Source organism: Micromys minutus (assembly GCF_963924665.1).
Source record: "Micromys minutus genome assembly, chromosome: 6".
Taxonomy (NCBI): Eukaryota; Metazoa; Chordata; class Mammalia; order Rodentia; family Muridae; genus Micromys; species Micromys minutus.
In genome coordinates this window covers 23,626,251-23,652,717 of record NC_137975.1, presented here as the reverse complement: position 1 = coordinate 23,652,717, position 26,467 = coordinate 23,626,251, and the positions used below count along the sequence as shown (strand labels likewise).

At 51.0% G+C, this 26,467-nt stretch overlaps 1 protein-coding gene across 1 annotated transcript; it reads right to left on the bottom strand.

The window, feature by feature from the left end:
- Window positions 1-295: 295 nt before the first annotated feature.
- On the bottom strand, window positions 296-17,493 carry SLC26A9 (solute carrier family 26 member 9; the record flags this gene model as incomplete). Its single annotated transcript, XM_080917921.1, has 20 exons — window positions 296-343; window positions 1,589-1,660; window positions 2,688-2,830; window positions 3,676-3,730; window positions 4,658-4,939; window positions 5,476-5,589; window positions 5,736-5,828; window positions 5,920-5,989; window positions 6,714-6,820; window positions 8,822-8,917; window positions 9,455-9,532; window positions 9,701-9,814; window positions 10,531-10,678; window positions 11,350-11,432; window positions 11,727-11,879; window positions 12,513-12,677; window positions 14,027-14,202; window positions 14,824-14,934; window positions 15,068-15,207; window positions 17,369-17,493. 20 exons carry the CDS (start codon window positions 17,491-17,493, stop codon window positions 296-298), a joined length of 2,373 nt encoding a protein of 790 aa, XP_080774047.1.
- Between the last annotated feature and the right edge of the window lie 8,974 nt (window positions 17,494-26,467).

The following is a 26,467-nucleotide window of genomic DNA, read 5'->3' as shown; positions in this document are numbered from 1 at the left end:
AGATGGGAGGGGCTTACTGCTGGTCCAGGCTTGAGTGGGAAGAAGGAGGTGATGAGACGTGTTCATCAGAGTCTCATCCTTGTCAGGGCTCATCCAGCGGCAGAGGCTGAGATGGCTCTCTCCCAGGGAGACAGGAAGAGAGGGAAAGGTGGGAGAGAGAACAAAGAGTTGAGAGAGGCTCTAGCGTCTTGGCGGACTCTTCTCTTGGTCACTCCTGCGATCCCGAGTTTATTATCATCCTTGGAAATCCCAGATGCCAGGCGCTCAGGAGAAAGCATGGGAAACACATGGGCCCTCACAGGGCAGTCAGCGTCTCTGTGTGAAACATGGTCCCGAACATCTCCTGCAGAGATCACAGGAAGGATGGGTGATCGGAGAGGGACAGATCTGCCGGAGTTAGAGTGACCTCAACCCAAGAGGCGACTATGTACCACGGGCCAGAATGAAGCACCCCGAGACTGTATTTGCAAGTGAGCAGGAGAGGCAGGCTAACATAAGACACGAACTAGTTCCAGGTGATGGGAGAAAGTGCTTGAAGCATCTAATTGTAATTTGTCTCTCTCCTGACCATGCTACGTGGTCTTTGGTACTTTCTTCTCCACTGTCAGCTCTATTCTTGAAGAATTAAGTAACACCAGTGTCAAGACTAGGGAAGCTGGATTATTTCAATTCCATCTAGGTTTTTAATTCTTCTTTAAAAAAATGTGCTGGAGATTCTAAGAGAGCTCATAAATGAGCCTGTTCACTCTCATGCCTCTCTTGCTATCAGTACTCAGAGGACCATGGAACTCAAGCCAGGAAAGAATGGGAAGAGAGATACTATTTTAACAGACAGCTTGTATTGCATAGCTTTTAGTTCTAAACGCTTGCCCAGTTGCAATAATAACTCCTCTCTGCCCCTAAGCTTCATCTGCTTCTCCAAGCATACAGTTTCTAAAGAACAGGGGCCTCTGTTTACTGCTGTATGCCCACCTGCAACAGTGTCAGGCAAGCAGTAGGTGTTCCAAAAACACCTCGTGAGTTAGTGAAAGATGAGTAGCCCCTCCTGCCAGTCCTGGGGGGGACATATTTACCAAAAACGTCTCTGATTTTACAGATAGCAACAACAGGCCCAGTGGTGTCATGTAGGCATCTACAGTCACAGCCCGGGCACACCGCAGAGAAAAGGATAGATAGCAATTCTTAGCCAGGCATCTGGCACAAGACTTTGTCTCAGCACTCCAGAGGCAGAAGCAGGTGGATCTCTGTGAGTTAGAGGCCAGCATGGTCTACAAATTGAGTTCCAGGACAGCTAGGGCTACACAGAGAAACCCTGTCTCAAAAAAAAAAAAAAATCCCCCCAAAAGATAGCAAATTTCTAGGTCCAGAGGCTCTCTCATTTGCAGGATACCCCCTTCTGTCTCCCTCCCCCCTCTTTCTCTCTCTCTCTCTGGGTGTATTGATGCTGAGAAGAATCAGGATCCATTATTAAAAGACAGATGACGCCTTGCTGCCTTCAAGGTTACAGCTTTGAACTGGAGGAGACAGCAGCCAGCGAAACCTTCTATAGAAGCGGGGTGTCTCTCTTCCCTCTCCTTCCTCTACTCACCTGTTCCAAGTCCCAATAGCTGGGGCCATCCTCTTCTGAGTCATACAATGAAAACTCAGTGTCCCCTGGAGCCTGAAGGGAAGGAAGCAGGTGCAGGATGAGCTCGGGTGTCCCAACCTCAGTAGGTGCATGGTGGGGAAGGATGCAGCCTCTAGGACCCCATGTTTTCTCTCCCTTGTTCTCTGGCCCTCCTCTGCCTGCCTTGTGATACAGCACAGCTGTAGGCAGATGCCCACAGGACCCGTTCTTCTTGTGAGCATTATAGGCAAGGGGTTGCAGGTTGCTTGACTTTGGGATTTCTTTTCTTTGGAGTTCTGTAATGGCAGGATAATCAAACTCCTTTTGCTGGCTTTCTCCCTCACCGTACTGTTGTAAGGAGTGTGTATGCATTGTGTGTGTATGTGTGTGTGTGTGTGTGTGTGTGTGTGTGTGTGATTTATAGCAGACAAGTGGAAAATGCATGTGATATAAATTATTTACAAATAATAAAACAAAGGAGAGAAAGACGGTTGGTGGCTAAAGGCATTTGTCACCAAGCTGAAGAACCCAAGTTTGATCCCCAGGACCCATGTGGTAGAAGAACATGGATAGGTTGTCCTCTGGCCTCTGCATGCATGACATGGTGTGTTTGTCTACACACACACACACACACACACACACACACACACTCAGCTTTCTGAATTTTAGACAATTATTTGTGTCTTCCTTTCATACTACTCACTGAGTTAGTATATTAAACGCTTAGAGGTTGAGACAAAACTCAACTTCTCCATTCATGTTAGCTTGAAATTTCCAAGCTAGGGCACCCACCACCACTCCCAAAAAAAGTGAGGGCGGTGGGTGGTGAGACAGCATATATAAGTAGCAATCAATAAAATGAAATCTTTATGTAAGATACATAATTATCGCTTAACCCTAAACAGAAACAAGCCGAGTATGGCAGGCAATTCTATTCTATAGATAGGGACCCAAGATTCAAAAGAACGAGACAGCAGAATTGGTGTTGGAACTAAAACCGTCTCCAGTTCTGTCTGACGTCCATTTGTCCTTCTGTCTGTGAGAGCTGGAACCTAGGATTCTTTAGGTGCGAAGACCTTACCTCTTGGAAGTTTCGGGCTGGGGCTTCTCTCGAATTCGCCTTGGCAAAGAGGACTGCATCGTGGATGCTGGGGAACACGTGATTGCGCTGCACACACCCATCTTCAAAGACACCTCCGTGGCTGATGTCGTTGTACACCTGGGCTATAAGGAGGCAGGTAACCGGAAAAGGTGGATTGAAATTGGTGGGAGGGGCTGATGGGGAAGCTGACAACTGGCCTGCAGAATCAGTTCTGGACAGCAGAGGGCAGTATGAGCTCGAACAGGCTGAGCTCTCAATCCAGGGCAGAAGGAAGTGGTTGGATTTGAGATGTCGTTGGCTTGTCAAGGAAAGGTTAATACATCCACAAGGAGACGGCTGCCAATTCCAGCCCTCAAGGCTTAGTTTTCCTCTTTCATCAAACTTCCAACATGTGGCCAAGCCCTTACTCTTATCACATTCTAGAGATGTTTTTCAGGGAGTGGTCACGTGGGTAAGAGTTATGAGTGTGCCCATTTATGTGGCCCTTGCAGAGCCCTGCTGGGTGGTGTCTGGATGATGTATGCATCCCCTTTGTATTTCTCTTGGGTCTCTGTGTGCTTTCTGCACTTGGCATATGTGCCAAGTGTCCTTTGCTCCGAGGCACGTCCTTGAGGCTGCTTAAAGCACCCTTTGGAGACAAGTCTCTGGGAAGCCAGGGTATGTGGGGTTTCTGTGCTAATACAGATCTATAAACCTTCTGATTTGGAAAGGATCCCAAGTTCAACCAGTCAGCCCCTCACCCCCAATTTACATCTGGGGTTGGAAATGAACCCCCAGATGGATAAAGAGACTTGGCTGTCTTCACTCAGGATACGCAGAAACGTGGGTGAACAGAATGTAATTATATCTACTCCCAATTACATGAACGTACCCCACCCACAGGAAGCTCACTCCCTCACGTGTCCCCACCATATCCATTTCCAGCCCCTGGTTCCCTAAATGCCCACCTGACCCCTACTTTTCTTACCATGGATGTTCACCAGGAAGATCTGCACTCCAATCTTCTCATAGGTGGAGCTTAGCTAGAGGAGTTGGAGCAGGGAGGAGAAGGAAATGGGAGAAAAGAAAGGAAAGGAATGTTCTGAGTGGGTCTGAAAAGTGACTCACGAAACACACTTCAGAGGGGAAGCCAAACAGACAAGCCATTCTGAGGACCCTGACGGCCACAGGCATGAGTGGCGGAGAGCGCCCTAGGTCTCTCTGGAGTGTTGGCCCAAGGCCTCTCTGAAAAGTGGGGCGGAAATGGGGCTTTGCCAGTGTGGCAGACACTTAAAGTTACCATGGCCTGTTTTAAGGGCCGGCTCTTTGCTTTCAGCGCTCAGAACCAAGGTTCAATGAGGTGAGCTTTCACTGAAGGTCTCTACCCCACTGTCCAACCTAGAGAAGTCAGCTGAGCTCAACACCAGAGAAGGGCCTTTGCTGTCCCTGGCTGGTAGTGACATCAGCTGCTACATGCTTTGCACCCCTCTGTCCTCCTAATTGCTTTCACCTGGGTCTCTCTGTGGCTTGCTGTCAACCTGGTACTGTCAGGGCCACTGACGAGTGATCAGAGGGGTCCTTGTATTCTTGGCATCGCCAGGCCGCCCGTTTGACCTACGTGTTAGCACACCGGTGTTATGGGCTCTTCTCTTCTGGCTTCCCTAGTGAGTGCGGGCAGCAGACCCAAGGGCCAAACTGGCCCCACTCAGAGGACTCACAGTGTGTTCTGGGACTGATAACTTGATAAAGAATGCAGGATAGTCTTGGTGGGTGGGCTGACACTCAGGGAACTCACTCTAATGCTTCATTGTTCTCAACTTGCCCCGAAGGGTGTATCCACCCTGTTTGCATTGGGGCAAGGAGTCCCTAGGGTCTGGGACCTCCCTCAACTAGTTCAAATGAGGGCCTGGTGGGAAGTGGACAGGAGTGCGCCGCACACCCTCCTCCCCCTGCCCCCGGCGGGAACTCACCTTGGCTAGAGCTTTGACGCCCATCAGGTCCACAAAGCTGACTCCACTCATGTCGAGGATGAGAGTGTGGAAGGTAACAAAGGGTGGCACGCTGGTTAGAGCATCACTAGCCTCCCTGGGGGACTGAGTGGAGGTGGGCAGCTCACGTGCGGCAGCTGCGGGGGTGTCTGGACTGAAGGTGATGTAGGATATGTGAGCATCAGCCACAGGAGCTTGGTTGTTGTTGGGGTCAGTAGAGGGAGCACTTTCAAAGTCCTGTTGGAGTTCTTGTAGAGAGACCGTCTGCGGGTGGGAATTTGGGGGGCAGTCAGGACTGTGGCACTAAACTCCAAGCGGAGGGAGGACAGCAACATTTCAGATTAGTGGTGAATACGGGCTTCTCCTAAAGCTTTTTCCTATGGGAGGCTTGCAAGCTTGTCTCTCCCAACCCAAGTGGAAAGAACCTTCCAGAGAAGCCTGAAGTCTTGGCTAGGAAATTCCCACTAGAGATAGGGTGCAGTGGTTACCCGAGAGATGGCAGCCTTCCCCTCTAAAAGTGACTACCAGTGCTGCCAGCAAGTGCTCCCAGTAAGTGCTTCCAGCAAGTGCTGCTAGCAAGTGCTGCTAGCAAGTGCTCCCAGCAAGTGATCCCAGCAAGTGCTCCCAGCAAGTGCTGCTAGCAAGTGCTCCCAGCAAATGCTCCCAGTAAGTGCCCCCAGCAAGTGCTCCCAGCAAGTGCCTCCGGCAAGTGCTCCCAGAGACTTGCTGCCTCTCAAGGTGTTACAGGCTGGGAGGCAGGGTCAAGATAAGACATGAAGGTGGTCCAGGCCTCAGTTCACCTTGGTTTTCATGAAGTGGGACATTCTCTGCTGTGTGGGCTTCACTGTCCTCTTCTCTTGCTTCCGAAGATATTTCTGCTTGGCGAGTAATATTTTCTGGGGGTCCGTACCTGTCTGTGGGGAGAGAGCCAACAGCAATCTCGACCTGTACCTTTGTGGGATGCCCTGCCCTTGGCTCCTAGCCCCTTTCTGCTTCCATCTTCTAATCACTCTCTTCAGCCCTTCTGGTCAGCAAGGACGGAGCCTTACGCCTGCCTTACCTTGGCAATGACTTTTTGCCTGAAGATCTCCGAGTTGGCAAAGTAGAGAGGGGAGCAGTAAGTGACAATCTTAACTCCCTCGATTTCCTGGACCTGTGACAGGGAGACTGAGCTCTGGTCACAGATAGGTATTGAGGAGGGGGGACAGTATGAAGAGGGGGGGTTCTAAACTTGGAGTACATACCCTGTTGTAGGTCTTGGGGTTCACATAGATGTCTGTGTCCATGACCTGGACCAGCGTAGAGCCATTTCGACTAGAGGGAGAAGTAAGGAGCGGTAGAAGGGAGGGCAGTAAGGCGCGATGCTGGAGTGGGTGTGGGAAAACCAGCCGGCACTCCTGTTCTCATAGTCCTGTTCTTGTTAGTCTTTCTGCCCTGGGGACCTGGGCCTCGTGGTCTGTGGCTGGTCTACTACTAGGCAGATCTTGAAGTGGGTCCCACACTGGGACTCAGGGGAGAAGGAAGATGAGTGTGTAGGTGAGAGGCCAGTGAATCCCTGTTCTTAGTTTACAAGAAGAAAGACAAGGTTTCTCCAACACTCAGGCCATCCTTGCCCACGCTGCCCTAACCTCCTCTATGGTGGCCTTGCCTGCGCTGATGGCTTCTTTGGAGGAGGAGCATAGAGCCCATCCTCTGAACTAGTGTCCCCTGGGTGGGGTCCCATTTGGGCTGAGGTTCTCACAGTGTTTCTGGAGGGATGGTGGGTCTTCTTTGTCTTTCTCAGTTTTTCTTGTCTGCTCCCCCTCAGCCCCAGTCCTCTGAAACCATGCTGGTTTGTGCTGAGGTTTTAGGGTACAGAAATTAGGTAGTTTAGTCTATGCCTACTTTCCTGGCTGGGCTATGTACTTCTGAGGTCTGGTAGCATTTCCCAGAAAGCAGAAGGTACAGTGTGCTATGCTAAGTCTTGGAGTGGGTGTCCCCTTGCAGCTTGGTCCAGCAACCCCATACTGTGCCCGGGAGGGATGAGGCTGTCACTTACAACTGGGTCTGGAAGATCACAACCAGGATGGAGAAGGCCACGCCCACTGCGACACCATAGGGTAGGCTCAGGAAGAAAGAGGAGAGGAAGCTCACCACCCAGACGCACTGTGAGGAGAGAAATATCAAAGGCAGCCTGGGGAGAAAAACTGCCCCTTTCAGGAAGTCTTCTGGGATTAGATGAGGTCCTAGTCACCCTGCCCAACTCAGATCTCTACTTCTGCTCTTGCTTCACGTTTGCGATGAGTCACGTACTGGTGCTTTTGTTTGTTTGCCTGTTTCCCTTACACTGAGTGCAGCACACGGCCCTTTTGATTGATTTTTGTTTGTTTGTTTTTCTGTTTTGCTTTTCCCAGGATACAGAACCTCACATACTAGACAACTACCCAACCATTGAGCTCCACCCCTCCCCCACCCCAGACCTTGGTCTAGCTTTAAAAATAGAAACCTAGCCTTCTACGTCAATAGACTACAGAAGTGTGAACAGGGAGGTGGTAAGAGCAGAGCAGGAAGAGCCCCTGGTTCAGGCGCACCCAGGTTCAAAGCCGGCTTCTGAGCTGTGTAGCCGGGCGAGCCAGTTTTCTAGTCCACACAAGGGGAAATGAAGTCCGCTTTGCAAGAAGGCCGCAGTGTCAAGGAGTCATTCTTTGGTCCTAGCCTTGCAGTGTGCTGTGGATGTGAGCTCTCTTCCTGTCTAACAGTGAGGTGCATGCTTTGATGAGAACTCAGCTCCTGAGCAGAAAGTGTGGGGCAGGTCTCCTGGTTGGGTGCATTCTCCCCTAAGGGCCTTCAGGGCGTCTAACTGGTTGTAAAGCTGTGGTTCTCAACCTTCCAAATCTGTAACTCTTTAATACGGCTCCTCGTGTTGTGGTAACCACCCCCCCCCCAACAGTAACATTATTTTGTTGTTACTTTAGAGCTATAGTTTTGCTACAGATATATACTGTATGATGGTGATGCATATGATAATAATCATAGAGAAAAGATCTGGTATATGGGGTATCTAGTACGTGACCCCATGTGAAAAGATTATTTGAGCCCCAGTAGGGGTCAGGACCCACAGGTTGAGAATCTCTGTTAAAGGAGTCAGTCTCTGTTGGGAATTTCTGTAGAAGCTCAGTGACGATCAAGTCACATAGCATCATGTGGCTACAAGAACTAGGGCCAAAGCCAGGAGATGGGTGTCATGGAGTAAAAGAAGATTCTTGAACTGTGAATTGGAACATTTAGTTTCTTCCTATATCCCCCACTCACTGGGAACCCCCAAAGGGACCACCCCAGTTCTTGACTTTAAGGACTTCCTCTCTCTCCAGGGTGCAGGCAAACCTCTGCCTTCTACAGGACAGCCCAGAAGTCTGGAGCCCAGCAAGGATTTTCCAGCTAGACCCTGGCACTTGCATCTCCCACCGCCTCTGAGGTTGTATCCACTGAACCATCCTGAGCCTCCACCTTGGTCATCCTCAGTGGTGTCTAGTAAGTCTCGTCTCTGGGCTATGGTGGGTGGGCTTAAGTGGAAATAAGACGGCATTGTCAATACGCTGGAGCTTTTATCAGTACTGCCTGTGAAGGCACAGCTGCAGTGTGAAGTCACATTTGCAGGATGTTTACGTAGTATGGTGCTTTCCCACTGTGATTCATTTAACCCCCAGAGCCTGTGTATAACTCAGAACACAAGTTCACCCCACAAACTGACGAAGTAGAACCCTAGAGAAGCCTAGGAACTTGCTCAGGATCCTTCCTGTCTTCTGCTTTTTTTCTTCTTCACAGAAGAAAAGTCTTTTGTAATTGGAGGGGGCATAGTATGTTACAAAAACAATAGGTACTAAGTTTTGTTGATTACGCATGTAACCCAGACTACAGGTAGTAGTTTGCTAGTAACCCATCCTCTTCATAAGGCATCCCAAAGTTGAGAGAGCACACATCTACTTCAGAGGTAAGCTGAGGTTCAGGGAGGTGAAGGAGTTTGCTATTGGCTACAGAGTCAGGGCAGGGTTGAACAAAGAGCTTGGCTTCCCAAGCCCTGGGGACTAGGGAACAGCAGAGGAAGGGCTCTGCATCAGGCAGGCCAGAGCTGCAGGTTACAGGAGGGCAGGAACACCACACACTTACACAATCCAGCTTACTCTTCCTCCAGAGGTAGTAGGGGTCAGTGAGTTGCTTCAGGGAGTTTTTGAGGTTGACAGCGATCAGGGCACCTAGAACAGCCTGGAGAAACAGAACATTGCTTTGTGTCATCTGAACTATCATCCCCTTCATCCTGGCCTTCCTACACGTGCCTGACCCTGGAGTCTGGCAGGACAAAGCTAGAGCTCCAGGACTCTCTCCACACTCCTCCTCCATCTCAGGATTGGAAAGCATAGCCTCTTGAGCCATACACTTCATTCTGGGCCCAGTTTTACATTTCCCCTCTCCCTGTATCCCTGAACGGCTCACCCGTAACATCTTCGTTAGAGGCTCTAAGTACCAGATACCGTGCCCTCTATTCTCCAGCCTGGGGAATAAAACTTAAAGAAAGCTGCAGGTTGAAATCAGTCACATACTGTGAAATCAGTTCTTCCTAGCAGCTGTCTCACTGACGAGCCGGACAGTCAGCCTCAGTCTCCCTCACCCGTACAATGGAGGAATAAAATTCGCATCCTTTACCTTGTCGGGTAACAGACACCAAATGTGACAGTGACACAGGGATTGTTTTACTGCCAGCTGTCACTGCCCGCCCACCCCCGCTCTCAGTTGGGCTCTTACCTTCGGGAGAGGGTACAGATAGGAACCCAGGACCAGCATAGTGATCATCACCACCATAGACACACATAAGCTTGCCACCTAGTCAGGGAAAGATCTGGAAGTGAAGTGGGTTTGGTGGGGTCCCGTGACTCAGCTGCTGCCCAGCTGGCCATCTGGTGGACTGGATGCTAACTGGGTAAGGGTGGCGTACCCGTGGCACCTAGACTTCTCGGGGACAGTTACTCTGCCCCCTGGGACAAGGCTCACCTGGGACTTCCCTCCAGCCCCGTCCACAGCCAGTGTGACAGAGAGAGCGCAGCAAATGACATGGATCTTGAAAAAGGAGCCGAAGAAGTTACTACAGCCCAGGGCGATCATCTCCTGTGGAGATATGGCAGGGTTGGTTGGCGGAGAGTAGCACTGAGATGTAGTCAGTTAGCTGTGTGAGGAGGGCTATGGACCTGTGGTTAGGAAGTGACTGGAATGCTATACAGCCACATACTAGCCCTCAGAAGGTTAGCCTCAGGGCTGGGGAGATGGCTCAGCAGATAAAAAACTTGCTACATGAGGACCCGGGTTCAGACCTCCAGCTCCCATGTCAACTCCCATGTCAACTTGTAATCCCAGTGGTGAGGAGGCAGAGACAGGAGGATTCTAGGAGCTTGTGGGCTAGGCAATAGAGCCAGTGAACTCTAGTTTCAACAAGAGACTCTGTGACACCAAAGGTTAGGACGTGATAGAGGAAGACTTAGATGGTAACCTCTGTAGGTAGCACACACATACATGTTTATGAATGCATGCACATGAACATGTATGCTTTCTCTCAAGACTCCACACACACAAAAGAAGGGAAGAAAGAAGTTAAAAATAAGAGGTCAATGTCTTAGGTCTAGACCCTTAACCTTACTGCTTCACATCAGCACAAAGAGTTCCAAGACATCTTCCTTTGCCCTTTGTGAGGGGCTGGGGTGTAACCCAGAGCCTCTTAAATGCTAGGCATGGACTACCACGGGGTCACACCCCAACCCCCTTAACTGTCATTAATAGGATTCTGTGGGCCCATACCCCTAAGCCCTGCCACGGGCAGCTGGAGATACCTGGTTAGAATCCACGTCATACCCATGCTTGCTGGCCAGGGTTCGGCCCATAGCCAGATTGATGACATAGCCCACAATTGCCAGGGAGAAGGCTGTGCCCACCATGTCCTTCCACTGCGAAACCATTGGTGCCACTGGAGTGGGAAATCTGCCAAGAATCCAAAAGAGGCAGGGTCCATGGGCGTGAGAAGGAAGAGAGCTGAGCTCCCTCTTTATGCCAGGGTCTTATATGATTTGTCCCACGTGAGCTCACTCATTATAATCAGAGAGCAGGTCCCATCTCTTTTGATTTATAAAAGAGGAAGCCAGAGCTTCAGAGTCCTAACTTCTCCAGGTGAATAGGCCAGCAGAAAGGACAGCCTCACTGTGCCCAGATTCTGAACTCTTTGTACACACACTAGTTTTTAGACCTATAGACCTCTAGTGAGTGCTATGAGGTTTTGCCTCCTCCCTCCCCTGTTCCAGGGCAAGCTTTGCTCTGGTCTTCCTGGGTCCAGCATAGGTACTTAAATAATTTAGTTGATTATAGTGGCTACTTTTATGCACGGGTAAAGAATGTGTATTTCAGCAAACTGGGAAGCCAGTGATGGGTGAATCGGAGAGAGACTTGTTTGACTATTCAATACATGAAACTTATGGGGGCTGGGAGAGGTTGCTTCCCTTAAGAACCACTTCCCCTAAAATGGTCAGTATGGGCCTGTTATGTGTCTTTTCTGAGTCAGTGCCATCTAGTTTCTAATGAACATTACACCTGTTCATTTCCTCCCCAGTTCTGGTGGAAAACGGGGTGCAGTTGACTGCTGAGTGACCTGGACTCACCCTTGTCGGATCTCCCCCACAATCTGCATGTGATATTTTTTTGGCATCTTGCAGCTCCCAGAGATAGCTGTTGCAATTACCACCTGTAAACCCCAAAGTGAAGAACGGATACTGGCTCTTAGTTGGGGTTAGCTTGGGCCTCTTCTTTCTTTTCCCAGATCCCACTGTCTTGCCTCCTTAGGGGAGTGTGTGTACGATACAGCCCCGGGAGTCACACAGGGGTCACATAGTGGCCATAGAACGTGTTCACATGTGACTTCTGGTACTGCTGGCTACCAGTGGAGGTAGAGGGATGGACAAGGGCTCCTTTGCTCACCTGCTTCCCCCCCCCCATCCTGACCCTCAAAACCCCATCTCCAGGCAGGCAGGATGCTCACCACGATCATCTCTGTAGGGATGGGGAAGTGGATCTTGTGCATGTACCGAGCATTGAGCTCCTTCACCAGCACCAGGAAGACACCGCTGACCAGGGCAAAGACGAGCGAGGCGATGTTGGTGTGGGGGAGGTTTTTGCAAATGTCAATGAAGGTCTAGGGGAGAGAGCATCACAAGCTCTCATCCTTTCTTCCCATACTGCCCTGCCCTTGGGTGCCTGGCCCAGGGGAGAGATGCCGCTGGAGACATACAAAGGCAGAACACAACCCTGGTTGTGAATACCATCCCATCTCCAACTACCCTCTCCCACAGGGTGCATCAGGAGCGAATGCTAAGATAGCGTACTTTCTTATATTTAGTGTGTGTGTGTGTGTGTGTGTGTGTGTGTGTGTGTGTGTGTGTCTAAGTGTATGGCACATGTGTGCAGGTGCCTATGGATGCCAGAAGAGTGTCAGATCACCTAGCACTACAGGGACAGGGTGATGGCCCATCTGGTGTGAGAGCTGGGAACTTGAAGATGACAGATTTCCTTTTCCTTATCAAGAGTTTAATCTTTAAAAGAAGGGCTTCCCAGGTAAAGGCATTGAGACACTGGAATGGGGGGGGGGGTGTCTCCTTTTCTGCAGGGATTGACCACAGAGAGCCCCAGCGAGTGCATGAGAATTTGTTAGACCCTTTCCCACAAGGGGAACCCACTAGGATCCTCTCTATTCAATGGCCCAGCCAGCTATCGGGGACATGAATTCTGCTCCCACCCTCCCCTCTCTGGAGGGTGTTTCTAGACTCACAAAGACAATGGAGCCAGGGCCTGTATAGGAGGGGACGGTCAGACCAAAGATGTACTTGAGCACAGAGATGAGAATCTGCAGGCCAGCAGCTGTCATGAAGCCCCGGATAAAGGATTCCGAGAGGTAGATGGCAACAAAGCCAAACTGCATGAAGCCCAAGGCCATCTGGAAGGAAGAAAGCAGGCAATCCGTGATGGGTCATCTGCTTGAATGCTTGCCTGACACATAGACCAGTCTGACACCTCACATAGCTCAGAGACAGTAGGGACTCAGGGAAAAGAGGCCTCTGTAACTGTTTCCTGCCACTCACTATGACCTGGGTGCCTGCCACCAGACCTAGGTCCCCTCAGTACGTAGTCTCTCTGTGACTTCACCAAGTTGGCTTCAGTTCCTTCATCTTAAGATAAACCTGGTCCTCCTCCAGTGCCACCTGTTGCCCAGCCGAAAACTCAAGAGCCACACACACCGCCTTTCCTCCCACACACGGCTCACCACAAGTTAATGCTCTTGGCAAAATGTTTCTTCCTCCCACCCCCATCTCCTTCTCCACATTCCGTACCTCCTGCCAGGGCCTCCACAGAATCCCTGCCTCAGGTCTACTTACCCACCATCTTTCTGTAGCTGACGGGACCCATGTTGCTTCCTAAGGGATAAACTACTGACTTTATTACTGGGCCCCGCCTGCATTTCCAAATTCCTCTGACCCCCTGTCCTTGATCTACACCAAACTCCTTGGCTGTCCCCTACCTGGTCAGGCTGCCCGTCTTGGGTCTCTGTGCTCTTGGGTGCTGTTCCCTCTGCCTTTGTGCCTGCTCATTTAGGCACCGGCAAACTCCAGCTCATCCCTGCTTTCTCGGGTTCAATGTCCCCTCCTTTTGGAGGACTTTCCTAGGTCCCCACTTGTTCTTGACTCTGTTATACCTCTTATCTTGCCATAGCACACAAGTTTAATCTATTGACAAGGTCACTTCCTCTGTCCCCGCTTGGAGTCACTGGTGAACTGGACCTCTTTTTTTAAAACTTATCTTTGTATCCCCAGGGCTTAGTTCAATTCCTAGTAGGGCAAAGCTACCAGAAAACATTGAAGGATGGGCAAATGACAGGTCTCTCTGGAGTGACCATGAACTTGCACACTGCCACACTACATTTTTTTTTAAACCAATACCAGAGGAACCTCTAGTAGTTCCGTCTAGATGGGCAGCTTATGCGGTGCATCTGGGGCCGGCACTGGGGCAGAGGAGGCTGGAGGGGCAGGATGGGTGCTGGTAGAAATCAGAGTTTCTTCAAGGGGCATCTGAAAGGTTCTAGGCAGACTTTATGCTCAAGATAGTTCGATCAGTGGGGGTGGGAGGACTCTAAGCTAGTTTTAAGGTCCTTTCTGGCCCTAGGATGGGGGGGGGGAGGTCATCAGAGTTTCAAATCAGCTTTAGTGTGGTTTGAGGTCTCCTTAAGGTGGTCTGCCACCTTCTGAGGTGGGGTCACGGGGTCACTGGTAGGGTGACTACGAGGCTCACCTGGATGACAGCAGTCAGGCAGGCAAGTGTCGCAGACACGTGCAGCCTTTCTGCCTCCATGGCCGCTGTGTCCACATAGGTCTCATTGGTGGTGGTGTTGAAGATCTGGAATTTTGACTCTGGGGCCAGCTGCAGACAGATGTTACCCACCAGGATGCTGATAACGGCAAAGGTACCTGTGGTGCCCCACCCAGCCAGCAAAAGTCAGAAGTTTGCAGCGTGCCCATGGGCCTGATCAAGGGGTTCAGCCTATGAACACATACCAGCTCGTTTGAACGGCTCCCTACACTGGTCTCTTGTCAGCTCAACTCTCTACCAGCAGCCATCTCTAAGCTGCTGCAGACATTTCCCCAGATCATATACATCCTTGCTAACGTTATCTCATTGGACGCTAACTCCAAATGCAAGCAGCAGAGCCTGGACCAGAAACCAGCCCCATGGCCAGGTTCCTTCGCTCCATCTCACTATCCACTAGACAACTCCAAATATCCCGGTGGCAGCCTGCTGAGAGCAGCCATTTCTTGAATCTGTTTGGGCTGCATAGCACATGGTATATCTCGTTTTATAGCACTTCGCCCTCCTTCCTGAGAGGGGGATGGAACAGGTTATGCCAAGAAAGCTCACATGGGTGTAGTGATTTCTCCAAGGTCACTGAGGACCTAGGACAGATGTGGCAACCATTCTGTCAAGTCGGATCCACATCCATTCCAAGAGAAGATGAAAACTGAACCTCCTTTACCATGCCCTGAGTTTTAGGGGTCCAAGTCATTGTGTTTGCCAGAGAGGAGAGACCTTACCTGGCACCATCTGATGTATACCCCCTAAGAAGAAGTAGGTCAGGAGGGGGAAGAAGGAGGAGTAGAGACCGTTGACAGCAGGAAGGTTGGCCAGCAATGCAAATGCCATGCCTGTAGGAGGCAAAGAGAGCCAGGCTTAGCTCAGGAGAGCATCTGGTTCACAGGGTTTTCACAGAATGGGGTGGGGGGAGGTAGAGATGGGGAAGAAACAGGAAGGAGTGGTCCTGGCTGAGGGTACTCTCACCTTGTGGCACCTGGATGCACCCCCCACTGAGTCCACCCAGCAAGTCAGGGATGATGTAGTCTTTGATCTTGTACTTGGGGAGCCAGGAGAGCACAGGCAACAGTCCAAACACAGTGGCTTTGAACTTGGCCGAGGAGCACCTGCAGGAGAAGAGGGCAGGTTGCAGAGAGAGGCTAACATTCCTGTCATTTGGTTCACCCAATCTCAGTTCAGCCGGTATCCTGAGCTGCACATCCCGGTGTTGAGGAGAGAGAGAGAGAGCTGTGCTTTTAAACCAGAGTCTGCAACACCCCCTGGCTCTCCAACTGGGAATCTATGAGGCTTGGCTGCAGACCATTGATTTCATGGTAGCTCAGCCTTCTTGAGGTGTCAGGCTCTTTTCTCTTTAAACGTCTCCAGAAAGGCAAACTCGGCTGTCTCCGTAAGGTGCGCTCTGCCAACCCCGTTTCTTCTACCTGCGGTGAGCCTAGAATGGGCATTCACCCCTGGCAAAGCATCTGAGAGAAAAGATGGGAGAGCCGTTCCTTGGCCAACAGGGTAAGGAGTATCGATCTCTTCTCTGTTTGTAGAACACCCTGAGATCCTTTCATAGGTAGCCGGAACAAGGGCTTACAAACCCGAGGGTGACAGCCTGAGGATTGATGACTTGGGGTGGGGGTTGCTTTCTTCTCCCAGGTGAGGGAGGCAAATGTTCTGGGTCCCTCCGGTGACTCACAGTCTGATTAGGCTTCCTTTCCTGCTCCACACACAATCTTTACTCTTTGCTGTTGCTCAACAATAATTTCCCTGACACTGGGACCCTGGATGTCACCCAAGACTGAAACCAACACAGACAATGCTTTGTATCCTGGAAAGTATAGGCAGATTTGTTCCCCGTCACGATGAACTGTTCTGTAAAACGGCATCTGCAACAGCTCAGCCTCTTCTGTGGCTTGTGGTGCTTCTTGCAGCCAAGTTGTGGTGAATGGCTTGATGCATACTGAACGCCTTGTGCTAGGAGGCAGCAGTCCCGCAGGTGCTCCGTCAGGCTGGCTTACGGCAGAGAAAACTGGACTCACCGGTAGATAGTTGGCTGAGGGAGGAATACACTCACGCCCAGCCTCCTCGCACCTCTGCCATATGTCAGGTAAAGCAACCTGAAGTCTGAAGGAGGTGCTGGGAAGAGATGCCAGACAACTTATACAGAAGCCTCAGAGGTCAGGACAGAATTGGAGGAAGGGATTAGCTCTCTAGACATTCATTCATTCATTCATTCATTCTTTCAACCAGTATTTGTTAGAGCACTGTCTGTGCGTAAGACAGGCTCTTGTGTGGTGTCATGGGAACTGTTAGTTTCTGCCTCTCTATAGTTTTAATCATCCCTAATCTTCAGGAATACATTAGATCCTCCATCCCTCCAGCATGCAAATGACCTACATGGTATCTCACAGGACACCAAGACCCGCTGAGCCCACCTGTCTGGGGAGCATAGTTTGGGGACAGGGCTCAGACACTGAGCACATAGCTCCTGAGTGTCACTGAGCCGAGGTGGAGCCTCCCAGGAGAGGCAGGGCTGAACTGGGATTTTTAGTAAAGATTCCAGTGGGTGATTCCCCTGGCCTCAACCAGTTCCACCTGTGGCTCCACTTTAGCTACTGCCAGTGACCTCAATCCAAGTAACTGAATCAGCTGTTTCCCCAAAGGAGCAAGGGAATGTGAGGTTTGCCAGAAGTCTGGGGAGGGGGAGGGAGAGGGCGGAGCCTGTGGCCCAGGCTTCTGGGATATGGGTATGGGCCACTGTGTACAGCCACTCCTTGGCTGGTGGGTTGCACAACCCACCACTGGGGTCCAGGGACCTAAGCATGGGAAGACCCTGAAGGCTAATGAGGCCCTTTCAGTACAGCCTAGGAATTTAGGGCCTCCACTGGGTATTCTTTGAATCGGCTAGAAGAAGGGCTATGTAAGAGGGGATGAGGCATGGGGAGATGGTGCCTCAGGTACCCTTTGATACACAAAGAACTGGGCATGGAGGAGAAACTCACATGCCCAACTCCACTCCATGTTGTAGCAAAACCCATGTACAAATCCTTTGAGGACCCAAGAGGGGTGTGGGAGGACTAGAACTTCAGGAACCCCAGGACAGGGGGGTTGAGACACCCTGTAACCCTCCGAGCCAGCTAACAGTTCTTTTCCTCTCTCCATCCTCCCTAAGGGTCTCCGACTATGTGTACGAGCTTGCAGGCTCTAATCTTCAGGGGTTCAGAATCTCCCCTCCCCCAGGGCTTTCCTAACCCCTGGGGACTGGTCCAGGAGCCACATTACCTGAAAGTGTTGCGAAGTTTCTCTCCCACCGGGTAGGCGCGGTCCTTCTTCTCAAACTCATCATCGAAGAGGGAGAGGGAGTACGCAGCTCTGTCTACCACGTAGCGGGGCCTGGGCTGGCTCATGTCTGGGGCATTGACAAGCTTTGGGAGAAGCAGAGTGTGGAAAGGTGAGGGGCATCCCTTCTCAGTGCCAGCTGGGGCCTCCTCTCTCTGGTCCTCACTGCAACAGAGATTTATTCCAGTCTTCCCACCCCTATGCAGCAAGGTGCCTCCCTTCCTCGGTCAAGTCTTTCTGCCAGACTCACTTCTTTCTGTGGCCTTCCTTCTCAGGTACTGATGATACACACACTCGCCCTGGCTGTTTTGCTTGGCACCCAGCACGTGGCTGGCACTCCACACCTGTGACATCACTGTCACTCCCGCTGAACACCAGGCAGAGAGAAGGTGGGAGTACAAGGGCAAAAGTCACAGCTGGTTTCCAATAGTTAATCCTGGTCCCCTTAGCCCAGGGTGGTTCCACAGACTGCTTCCCCAGGCTTCCATTTCCCTGCCAGAAGGGCTCCTATCCTTCAGCCAGTTAGCTTGGAACAAATAGGACAACAGCCTGCCTAGAGGCAGGAGGATGGCCAACGTGACCTCAGGAGGACCTCTGTTGGATAATACTGTCTGCTTACTACTTCACCAACAGGTTTCCCCAGGAAGGAAGGACAATGGCGTGCTTGGGGAAGTCTGGATGGGCTTTGGCTCTCTCCCACAGCTTCCTGTGCCTAGCCTCTCCCCCACCCTTGTGTGGTACTGCTTCTCTCCTCCTCAGCCTTTGCGCAACCTCACTGGTGTTCCAGGAGCTGAGCAGGACAGAGCTCGGTGCCAGGGCCCTTGGGGCCCAGAGGAGTTCCCTGTGAGAATCGTCAAGGCTGTGTGGAGGCTCTCAGGGGAGGAGGTAGATGCGGTGGTTTGAGGGAGGTCCCCACTTGAGAGATCCCTGGGGAACTTGGGGGTGGCTGTAACCACTGAAAGTTTGGAGCTAGGACTAAAGATACGAAAGCCCAGAGGGACCCACCCTGCCAGACTTGCTAGGTGAAGGCCTCAGGGAGTGGGTTAGTGTGTTTGCCTTTTTGGAAGAGCACTTAGAAAGAGCTGAAAAATCCAGAGACCTGAGACTGTGTCCTCAGGTTCTGGCTATGCTGGAAAGAAGGAAGGTGGTATTGTGTCTCTGAGTCTCTAATCAGCACAGTGGGGTGGGCCCCTTGCTTCACAGGATGTGTGATGGTCAAGAAGGAATTAAGAATAAAGACAACAACCAAGTGTCTTGGTTAAGGAAGTTGTGGTTCAGTTGATTGGCGTACCCAGCCCTTTGGTCAGGGGGCAGAGAAAGCCTTCCTTTGGAACAGCAGGTTGGACTGTTAGTAACACCCCATGATAATACCCACCAGAGGGAGAGATGGGTGGGTGAACCTACTCACAGAGCCCCTGCCTGGCTCCTTGCCTGGCATTAGTACCTAACAATGCTTAATGAGTGAATCAACCGATGGAGTTTTGGAGAAGACCTGGGCAGAAATGAGTAAGGGCCGTGGTATGTGAGACATGTGGTGAGAGAAACTCGAAGCAGCCTAAGCTTTGGAGGCAGAATGACCCGAGTCCATAGGTACAGTTTCTTCATCCCATAAGTGGGGATAATAACAGTTGCTGTGAGGATTAAGCCAGCTCGTGTGTGACACTCCGGTGGCGATGACAGTGATTATTAAGATGGGAGGATGCTTTCTTCCTTATGGATGAATCTCCAGCATCCAGTCTTCACGCTCCATGGAGCAGCATGGCTTCATCCTGCCTCCAAACCTCCCTGGGCTATGCCAGGGGCTGGATTTCTAGCTGGCTTGCTTGGCAGGCTTATTGGGAGCCGTGGGTGAAGGAGTCTGATGTCCCAGGGGGAACCCAAGCTTGTCAGGCCTGGCTTCCGGGATGTTTGCAGTGTGAGGAGTGTGTCCCAGGCCACTGAACAGACCAAAAGAACTGGCCAAATATTTCAAGGTGAGCTGACTGGCAGGAAGCCACTTAGAAGAATGGTGGGAGGTCTTGCTCCTATGCCAGCCAGTAGGATGCGGCAGAGCTGAAGGACTGTCTCAGGCTACCTGCTCTGCTAGCATACTTTCAGTCTGGGATATCTCATGCTACTATCCCAGATCCCTTACTAGATTTCCCATGTGCTCTTCCTTTCCTGCCACTTGTCTCTAGCCCCCCAGCCCCCACATTCAATTTGTTCACAAATCCTATTGCTATTTCTGTTTTTTTTTTTTTTTTTCTGGATGTGCATTGACTTTGCCCTGCTTCTACCCTCCAGGGCTCACGTCACTCAAGGAACATTTGTAACTGATTTCTTGGCCACCAGCTCTCTTCCCCGAGATACCTATGTCCTGCTCGGAAACCCCAGTCACCATTTCCAGGAGCGTGAAGCCCAGGCTCCTCGTTTTGGCCTTGTGTTAGATGATCCAGTTGGCTGGTCCCTCTGCCCCATGCAGGCAGGTTGTTCACCCCAAATGGGCTTGGTTCTCTCTCCAGAGTTCCTCCTCATGGCAGGTGCTCTGACTCATTGCTGTCTGTCCTTGAGAGCTGCACAAATTCTTCTCCCACCCCCATCCAGAAACCTTTCCCACCACCCCTGCCTAGAGTAACCAGTCTTCCTCTCGTTCTCCTTCATGGCTACTATGGCCTAGGTACAGTAGTAGGCTTCAGATACTCCTGGCTGCCTGTCCCGGAAAGGGAGGGAGGAAAGGAACAGGCATGCGAGCCCTTTATAAGGTACTGGATGGGTGACTCAGTATAGTCTCTGCCTCTCTAGGTAAGGCTTCCCTGCAGCCTGAATTCTGGGAGTCCCCAGTGACACAGGCTAACAGAAGGAAAAAGTCCCTTTGCTTTTGGTAACCTCAGCCTGCAGCTTTCCTGTACACCTCCTCTCCTATTCCAGGACCAGGGCGTTATGGGGAACCAGGGCTTTTCACAGTTGGTTAAGTCAGGAAGTTCTGGCTAGAAGGGGACTTGACTGTGCTGGGCCAATTTTCCTATTTTGTGAATGAAGAACAGCAGATCTATGTGAACTAGGCCTCTGACAACTACTCAAATGTTTATGAGGGAAGGGGCTTCTGGACTCCCAGGGGCAACACTGACCCCATGCTCTCTGATGAGCTCTGATCAGACAAGGCTTCTGGGTTCTGTTTCTCCTCTTGAGGACTTTGCCTGAGTTCTGCCTCCTACCCTGGCCTCAGCTTGTCTAGCACGGTGGCAGACTGAGTGTCACACTGCGAGTGAAGGCTCAGGGGTATCCCTGGCTCCTGAAGAAGCATCTTTCTTATACTTTCTGTTTTCAGGAAGGGGTGGGCATAGCAGGGGCGGTCCCTTGCATCTCCGCCAACCCTCAGGCCTTGGAGCAGTGGTAGAAGGGGAAAGGGTGTGCTATTATCACAGGGAAGAAACCTCACTCAACCTTTCAACCTTTTGTAGAAGGGCTTGAGGGGTTCTCAGAGGCTAAGAGAGCTTTAAGATTTTGGTTTGGGTGGGGAGGTGAGAGAGGAACTAGAAGGCTGGAGAGGTGGCTTCAGGGTTAAGAGCACATGCAGAGATCTGAGGCTCAATTCCCAGCATCCACATGGTGGCTTACACCTGTCCTTAACTCCAGTTCCAGGGAATCTGACAGCCTCTTCTGCCTCCATAGGCAATGTGCGTGCCCGCGCGCGCGCGCACACACACACACACACACACACACACACACAGGCAAAACTCTCATACATAAAATAAAATTTAAAACTCTAAAATAACAACAGAAAGGGAAAAAGACAATGAGAGAAGTATCAGAGATGAGCTGAGCTGATCTCTAGTTAAACACATAGCTATGGTGGGTCAAGTGTTCTGTGGCTATCGTTCTATATCTATAGCCCCTTCCTATCACAGTGTTAGCCCCTACACTTGGGTGGATTTCAGGTGCCATGTGACAGTACTGAGGAACAGAAGGGTGACTCTCACCGTGGAGAAAAAAGGGCAGCCTGAAGATCTAGAGGAGGGCATTTTAGGACTTGAGAGGGTTGGAGAGAGAGGCAAGAGAGAGAGATAGAGTGAGACAGAGAGAGAGAGGGAAATGGGGGTGGGAAGGGGGAGAAGAGAGAGAGAAACACACACAGAGAGACAGAGAGAGGAAGAGAGGTGAGAGAGACAGAGAGAGAGACAGGGAGACAGAGAGAGAGGAAGAGAGAGAAACAGAAAGACAGGAAGAGAGAGACAGAGACAAAGAGAGGAAGAGAGAGAGAGACACACAGTGAGAGAGAGGAGAGAGAGAGTGAGAGAGAGAGAGAGAGAGAGAGAGAGAGAGAGAGAGAGAGAGAGAGGAAGAGAGAGACGATTCCTAACGTGGGGAATCTAGGGATCTTGTGCTGCTGAGAACGAGTGAGATGGGTTCTGTAAGAACTCCCTCAGAGGAAAGCTCACCAGGCTTTCTCTCTGTGCCCAACTAGATCTGAGGGATCCCCTTAGAATGATGGTTTTGGAGCGGGTTCATTGTGATACCCAAGGGAATGAACTGTGAGGTGTCAGGCCTGGAGAAGCAATCAATCCTGGCCATTACTTCTTATTACTGTCTCTCTGAAAGATTCTTTTTGTTAGTGCTGCCGGCTTAGGGCAGCTCACTTCTTTCCTTGGCCTCCCCTTTCCTACTTACTCCTCTGCTCTGCCACAGACCCTCACACTCCAGCTGTTTGAGTCTTTCCTGTAGGAGGGACATTGGGAAACAGAAAGGTGAGTGCTTGCCCCTGGATTTCTGTCACGTCTGGAGGTGACCCGGTCACTGTAGCCCAGAGTGACTTCCTTCCTAAGCCCTGGCTGGGGGAAGGGTGCCTAGGAGTTGTTCCTTGACACACCTTGCCAGACACTGGAGCAGACCTAGCGTGGCAGATTCCTTATCACAGGACTCTACCTGTCACATTGCTATGTTCTAGGGAGAGGAAAGGTCACCTTGAGGTCCCCTTGGCTCCAAGGGCTTGTCCCTTGCCTTCCTCTTCTGGAGTAAGTATCCCAAGAAAGTCAGCCTCTATCTGGCTAGAGCAGGGAGGTAAGCTGGTGACAGGACAGAAAGTTGGGGTCCGGGCTGGAGATGGAGGAGGGTCTTGGCAGGAGGAGGGAGGCTCTAGGAGCCTGTGTACCCTTAAGGCATTTTGAAATGCTCTTTCAATTGTCATTGTGTTTCTGGTGCAAATCTGTAGTCCCCTTTCTAGAACCAGGTGAATGCTCTCCTCTCTGCTGTAATGGAGGATGTACACAAGGCAAATTTTGTCTCTCTGGGACTACATCTTTTGAAGGGGACTCTTGTGGGTGGGACAGTCAAGTCTCCCTTCCTCGTCTCCAGGCCCACTCACCCAGCTGTGTTTCCTGTTGAGAACAGTTGAGAACAGCAAAGTATATTTTGTATGGTTTGAGACCCTTTTCTCTAAATACAGATTTTATGTCGCTCTGGTGTAAGCCCCCGAGTCCTAAGAGATAAAGGGTCGGACTTTGCTTCAGGACTTCCTAGAGTGAGACTCAGGGCAGGACAGACCCCGGGAGGGGCTGGAAAGCCTGGCATAGTAGCTGATCTGGTTCTGGTATATGCTGGTCTTCATGCTACCCAAGCAGGCTCTGGCCAGGTTCTGAGAGCCTGCTGGGGGCTGCAGGGGCTCTGGGAGAAGATTATCTGAGTAAAAACACTTCAGGAGCAATTTCTCTCCCAGTCTGCCCTATTTCAGGGTGGGGAAGGCTTTTCCACTTTCAAGGGCACATCCTTAAAGCTGGTCTCTTCCAGGTACTCTCTCCTAACAGGCCTAAGCTCAACTTAGTAGTTGGTGTTGTGATGATAAAAGATTTGTTTGGTCCAGCCTGGAGAGCCTCTGGGCTAATTTCCAGAAGTAGAAACACAGTCCAAGGATGCCCTGGAAGCTCTTAGAACTGTGGGCTGGGAGGGTTAGTATCTGGGCGCCTGTACTGGCCCAGACCCTTCTGATGCTCCATGCTCTAAGCACCCAATGGAGCCTGTCCCTCGCTTGCCTTCGGCTCCTTCTCTTCCTCTCCAGCTACCTCTTTCAGCCTCACAGAAGCAACAGGGACCAAAGAGGAGTCCAAAGAGCTCATGCCAAGTACCCCGTACTGGGGAAAACAAGTGAGAGTGGGAGAGGGTCTAGAGACAGAAGAACAGAGATACAGCCACTTGGAGATGCCTGAAGAGCTCTCTGCTTCCAGGACTTGAAGCACAGGCAACTGCCTAAGAGACCCAGGTGGCACAGGAAGGTCCAGGCTCCGTTCCTTTTCCTGGAAGGCCTCTGACTGGGGGTCACTGAGCTCCTCCAATGCAGAGTTCACTCTGCGTATTCTTCCAGCAAAATTCACCCTAGCTGCTGAGGTCTTTCCGGTGGGCAGGGACTGGAGAGCTGCTCATAGGTTCCGGTTCAGAATGTCCTTAACATTTGTACTCAGGTTCGCAAGCCCCCACCCCGTCATCTCTTCTGGAGGTACCCCTGGGGCCTGCCCTCTTCTCTGGATAACCCCCAGCCCTTGGGTGGGTTGGGCTGGGTGGGGCTTACCTCTAGGTGAGCAGAGCTGGCCGGGCAGGGCTGCAGGTGTGTCTGGGCAGCGGGCAGCAGAGAGGTGTTCCTGAGGTGTGTGAAAGGGCTCTGCTCAAATAATCCAGGGAGGCGTTTATAAATAACTTCACCTCAGGGCCGCGGGTGAGCCCCGGCTTCTGATTGGCTCGGAGGGGAAGTGGTTTTGAACACTACACCAGAGCTAAGCCTAAGGAGATAGGAAAAGGAGATAAGGGGGAAAGGTCCCAAATGAACAGCCCTTTTTTTGTTTTACCTGGGGAGCAGGGCTGTTTGATGGGAGCTTGGCACTTCCTAAATCCACCAGAAGACAATAGGTCACATTCAGCGGGGCCCACTACCTCACAGACTCCCCCAAGGCAGGCGGCAGAGGAGGGGCAGCAGGCAGATTCCTCTCTGAGCCTGCTGTCCTGCTACTTATGGGGCTGGGGGTCAAGCCACACAGCCTCTTGGACAATGGACACCATTGAAGCCACCTGAGGGGTTGGGCTCTGTGGCTCTTGCTTTGAAGGTTGGGGATCTAGAGGTGGGGGACAGTGGACCTCTGAGCACCCTGGGAAAAGGCATGAATGGTGCCTGGAGGCCCTGGGGGGCCTTGAAATACTTGTAGCTGAAGTGGAGACTTGGTTTCCAGCTCTGTCCCCGACCTTAAATCATCGTGAAACCTGTCTCTCTGCTGTGAATGCAGTGTGCTCAGGATGATCAGAGACACCAAGGGGCTCAGAAACACCATTGTAAAGAAGCTTAAGAAACTGGACCTACAGCAAATTTAGGAAAGGTGCCATGGAAGTCAGCAGCTCTCTATACCATCCCTTCTAAGAACCAATGTAGCTGAGCCAATGGCAGTGATTAGGCCTCCAGATGCCTTTGGGGACAAAGCTGTAGGTCCCAGGGCCACGGGGACAATGGAAAAAAAACCTCTGAAAGAAGTGTGGGAATCCACCAAGTGAAAGTCCCTCCCTAATTCCAGGCAGCTTTTTTTTTTTCAAGACATCTTGTGCTAGACTGTCCTATCCCTGAGTTTTCTGTCCATCTCTCTAAAACAGAAATCTGAAGTTTGATGGAGTCAATATATGTGCTTCAGCAAAGCACTGTTGAAAGTGCCCCTGGGAAGGTGAATGAAGTTGTTTTGGTACATAGTAGGGGCTCAGCAAATATGGGTTGAATAAAAGAATGAATTGTCTGTAAGCCCAGCCCAATGGATACTTTGTCCGATGCATTGTTTATGGGGACCAAGGAAACACACAAGGTCACTCAAGGTGTCAAGGTGTAGCCAGGAGGCAAGGGACCCAAGTATGCCTGCCACTCTGGTGAGGGGAGGGTGTGTGGGTAAACACTGTGTCTAGGAGCCCTTCCCCATGCTGTATACATGGCGTGTTCCCTTCCTGCAGTATTTCCTGCCTTGGTGTTATAATATGGAGCACAGTCAGGGGGCTATGCTGGGTGGTCAGTCTCCGAAACTCGGTTACCACAAGCACAACGTTCTGGGGCTCGTTTACTTTCCCATTCTGACCACCTACCTACTTTCTGGTACTCAGTAAGACTTCACGGTGAGTCTGTAAAGTGGGTGAATGGTAATGGGAGGGAGTCTTTGAACAAATCAAAACCCAAGAACAGGAATCTGCCCATCGACATCCAGAGCTGTCTAGTGCAGTGGGCAGTGTGGTCTGATCAGCATTTTGGCCAGGAGATTCCTAGAAAGCAGTGGCTCCTACTATAACCAACAGACAGTGGCCATCCAGATCAAACAGTGGTCTCTTTGTTGAGCCACCGTGCCTATCAGAGAATTTTTGGCTGCCCTTTTTTTGGGCACAGAGTGTCCTGCCCAGTTGATTGGGGCAATCAGGATTATCTCTGCAAGTGTCTCTTCTCTTTTAAATGACCTGTGTATCTTCTGGGCCACCAACGGGTCTAGTGTGAGCTTTATTATCTGTGGCTGGCCTGGCTTACTATAGTAATTCAACTTCCATACAGGCTATCTGAAGTAGCTTATCCAATCTCACAAAGATCTCCACCAAAGAGATGGGAAGTGGATTTGGCTAGGACACTCTGCCTTTGAACCTGTAGAAGTGGGGACATTTTAAATACAACCAGCCAGGCTTTTGACCAAGTCCTAAGATGATCTGGATGCAGGTAGCTTGGAGGCTCCAGAATGACTTGGGAGCTCCTCAGCTCTTTTAATGTTTCCACAGTTTCAGAAAAATTCTGGGCAGGGAGGCTCTACCTAATTGGACAGGACAATTGAACTCAGAGGTTCCTTTGAAGTTGACTCATAGGTGGAAGGAACCTGGACCAAAAGTGGAGAGTCAGAGGTGGAACCAGAGGGCAAGCTGCCCTAAGGGCTAAAGGGCGTCTCCGGAACATATTAGAATAAGCTATGGAGCACTGAGGGCTGAGCAGGGATAAAAATACAGATAAACAGACATGGGGCTGAACTAGAAGAACCAAGAACAAGAAGTAGAGACACTACTATCTTTGGAAGAAAA